The sequence below is a fragment of the Microtus ochrogaster genome, unplaced genomic scaffold (assembly GCF_000317375.1).
Source record: "Microtus ochrogaster isolate Prairie Vole_2 unplaced genomic scaffold, MicOch1.0 UNK32, whole genome shotgun sequence".
NCBI classification, from domain to species: domain Eukaryota; kingdom Metazoa; phylum Chordata; class Mammalia; order Rodentia; family Cricetidae; genus Microtus; species Microtus ochrogaster.
In genome coordinates this window covers 4,350,783-4,352,843 of record NW_004949130.1, presented here as the reverse complement: position 1 = coordinate 4,352,843, position 2,061 = coordinate 4,350,783, and the positions used below count along the sequence as shown (strand labels likewise).

General features: G+C 49.3%; 1 protein-coding gene across 1 annotated transcript; it reads right to left on the bottom strand.

The window, feature by feature from the left end:
• Positions 1 to 186: 186 nt before the first annotated feature.
• On the bottom strand, positions 187 to 885 carry LOC101981693 (androgen-binding protein homolog; the record flags this gene model as incomplete). Its single annotated transcript, XM_005368449.1, has 2 exons — positions 825 to 885; positions 187 to 368 (listed from the first exon to the last, which is right to left on the bottom strand). Coding segments are annotated over exons 1-2 (243 nt in total), but the record flags the coding sequence as incomplete, so codon positions are not given.
• Between the last annotated feature and the right edge of the window lie 1,176 nt (positions 886 to 2,061).

The following is a 2,061-nucleotide window of genomic DNA, read 5'->3' as shown; positions in this document are numbered from 1 at the left end:
CTCTGCAGGACCTTGCATAGACAGACTGGATGTGGACCAGCATGCTGCATGGACATGTGCTAGGGTGGGCAAGGTTTCCTTGCTCTGGTGTCCATTCCCTGACACACGTGACTGGCTGCTTGGATCATTTGTTCACAGAATTCTACCATATGGTGCATGTGGGCATCAGGGTAAGGAGGAAGTTACCAGAACTGTGGAATCCAGGAATTTGGTTTTCAATCCTCCCTCATTGTAGCATTCCTGGATTTTTTCAAAACCCTTCCTCTCCCCGTCAGTAGCGTCAAACTTGGTAAGGACGACATTCAATATTTCCTTGTTTCCAGAGGCCACTGCAGCAAAGGCTTCAAAGAAAGGAATGCATGCTTCCGCTGCAAACAGAAGGACACCATTAACAGAGCTTAGGCTGGCAGAAATGGAAGCTTTCTTTCTTGCCACTTCTACAAATGTCCTAACTGGCCTTCCACACAGTCCTGACTACCCAAAGGCTGCTGTCTCCTAGATACAACACACAGTTTCCATAGACAGACACTACCAACAGAAGGAGCATGTATGAGTGTACCTGCCTGCACATCTGACCTTCACATAAATCCCACGCATAATTTAGCTTCAGCTGTACATGCAACTGAGAGTCCATCATTACCACCTCATCTCGGTCTCCCCATTCCACCCGTCCCAACAGTTGCAATCCTGAACAGAGAGCGCAAGGGTCTTCTGCAGGACTCCTGGCTAGTGACCTCCCGGGGACCCCTAGATCTGCAAACAGATCCATAAGGAAGGAGATGGAGTGAACAAGGGTCAGAAAGGCCATCTGTTCCCGTTCTCACTTGTCTGGAAGCCCAGCTCCCCGGTCACCAGCAAGACCAGCAGAAGCAGCGTCCCCTTCATGGTGTAGAGTGAGTGCTAAATGCTCTTTTCAGAGCAGATCCTGCTACCTTATAAACTCCTGTCTTCCTTAGCCCAATCCCACCAACCCCCATCCCCTCTTACCCCCTATCTTGCCTCTGAGGAGTTCCAAATGCCTTTGGGCAAGAATCTGGCAACTATGGATCCCCTTCCCACTTGCTTGGGGGAGTGAGCTTAGGAGCCCTTCCCACTCTGAAGAACCAATGGCTGAAGACATCCTGTGTGATCACTTTCTGTACAGAAGTGGCTGTACCTTTGGCAGAAGATGGTTAGAGCTGACGTTTGTAAGCAGTCACATGCTGAGCCAAATGCACTGTTGTCCTACCGCAGCTGTCACCTGGGCTTCCTCTCCTGGCTCCAAGCATGTCCTGCTCATGCTTGGAGTGGAATCCACAGGGGTCAAGGAAGGTTTCTGTCACTGTAGACAGCCAACTGCCCAGAACAGTGCATCTGCCTGAGTTCAAGATCTGAGCAGAAGTGTTTGTATCTGAGGGGCCATACTGGGGACACTTGACATCTTAGCTGCTGCAACCTTTGGACTAGACCTCTGAGAACATGGGGGCACCATCTAGATCTTCTAGTTATTCTCAGCCAGGGTAGTCCCAGTGTGTTTGGTTATGTGTGGATCCTCAGGGGCTGGTGATTTTGTTCTACCAACTGCATCATGCTGCAAATTCCCCTCCCCGCCAGGGAGCTCATCCCGTCCTGCCCATGTCTGTCTCACCCCCATCAGTAAGCAGGCCTCAAAGAGTGGTGCAGGACAGTTCTATATTCTGTCAATTATATTTTAAATAACCGCTGATTGGCCGATAACCAGGCAGGAAGTATAGGCAGGAAAACAGGACAGGAAGTAGAAGTGCAACAATGAGAACAGGAGTATTCTAGGAAGAAGGAAGCTTTTCCCCCACTCCTGCCCAAAAAAGCAGGATGCGACCTGCCCCACTGAAAAGGGTTCTGAGCCATGTGGCTAACATAGGTAAGAATAATGGGTTAATATAGGTTGCAAGAGTTAATAAGAAGCCTGAGCCAATGGGCCAATCAGATTATAACCTAATGTAGACTCTCTGTGTAATTTTCTTTGGGGCTTACTGGCTATGGGAACTGTGCAGGATAGAAACCCCAACAAGCTAGCCCTCATGTTACAAAAGAGGTCTCAAC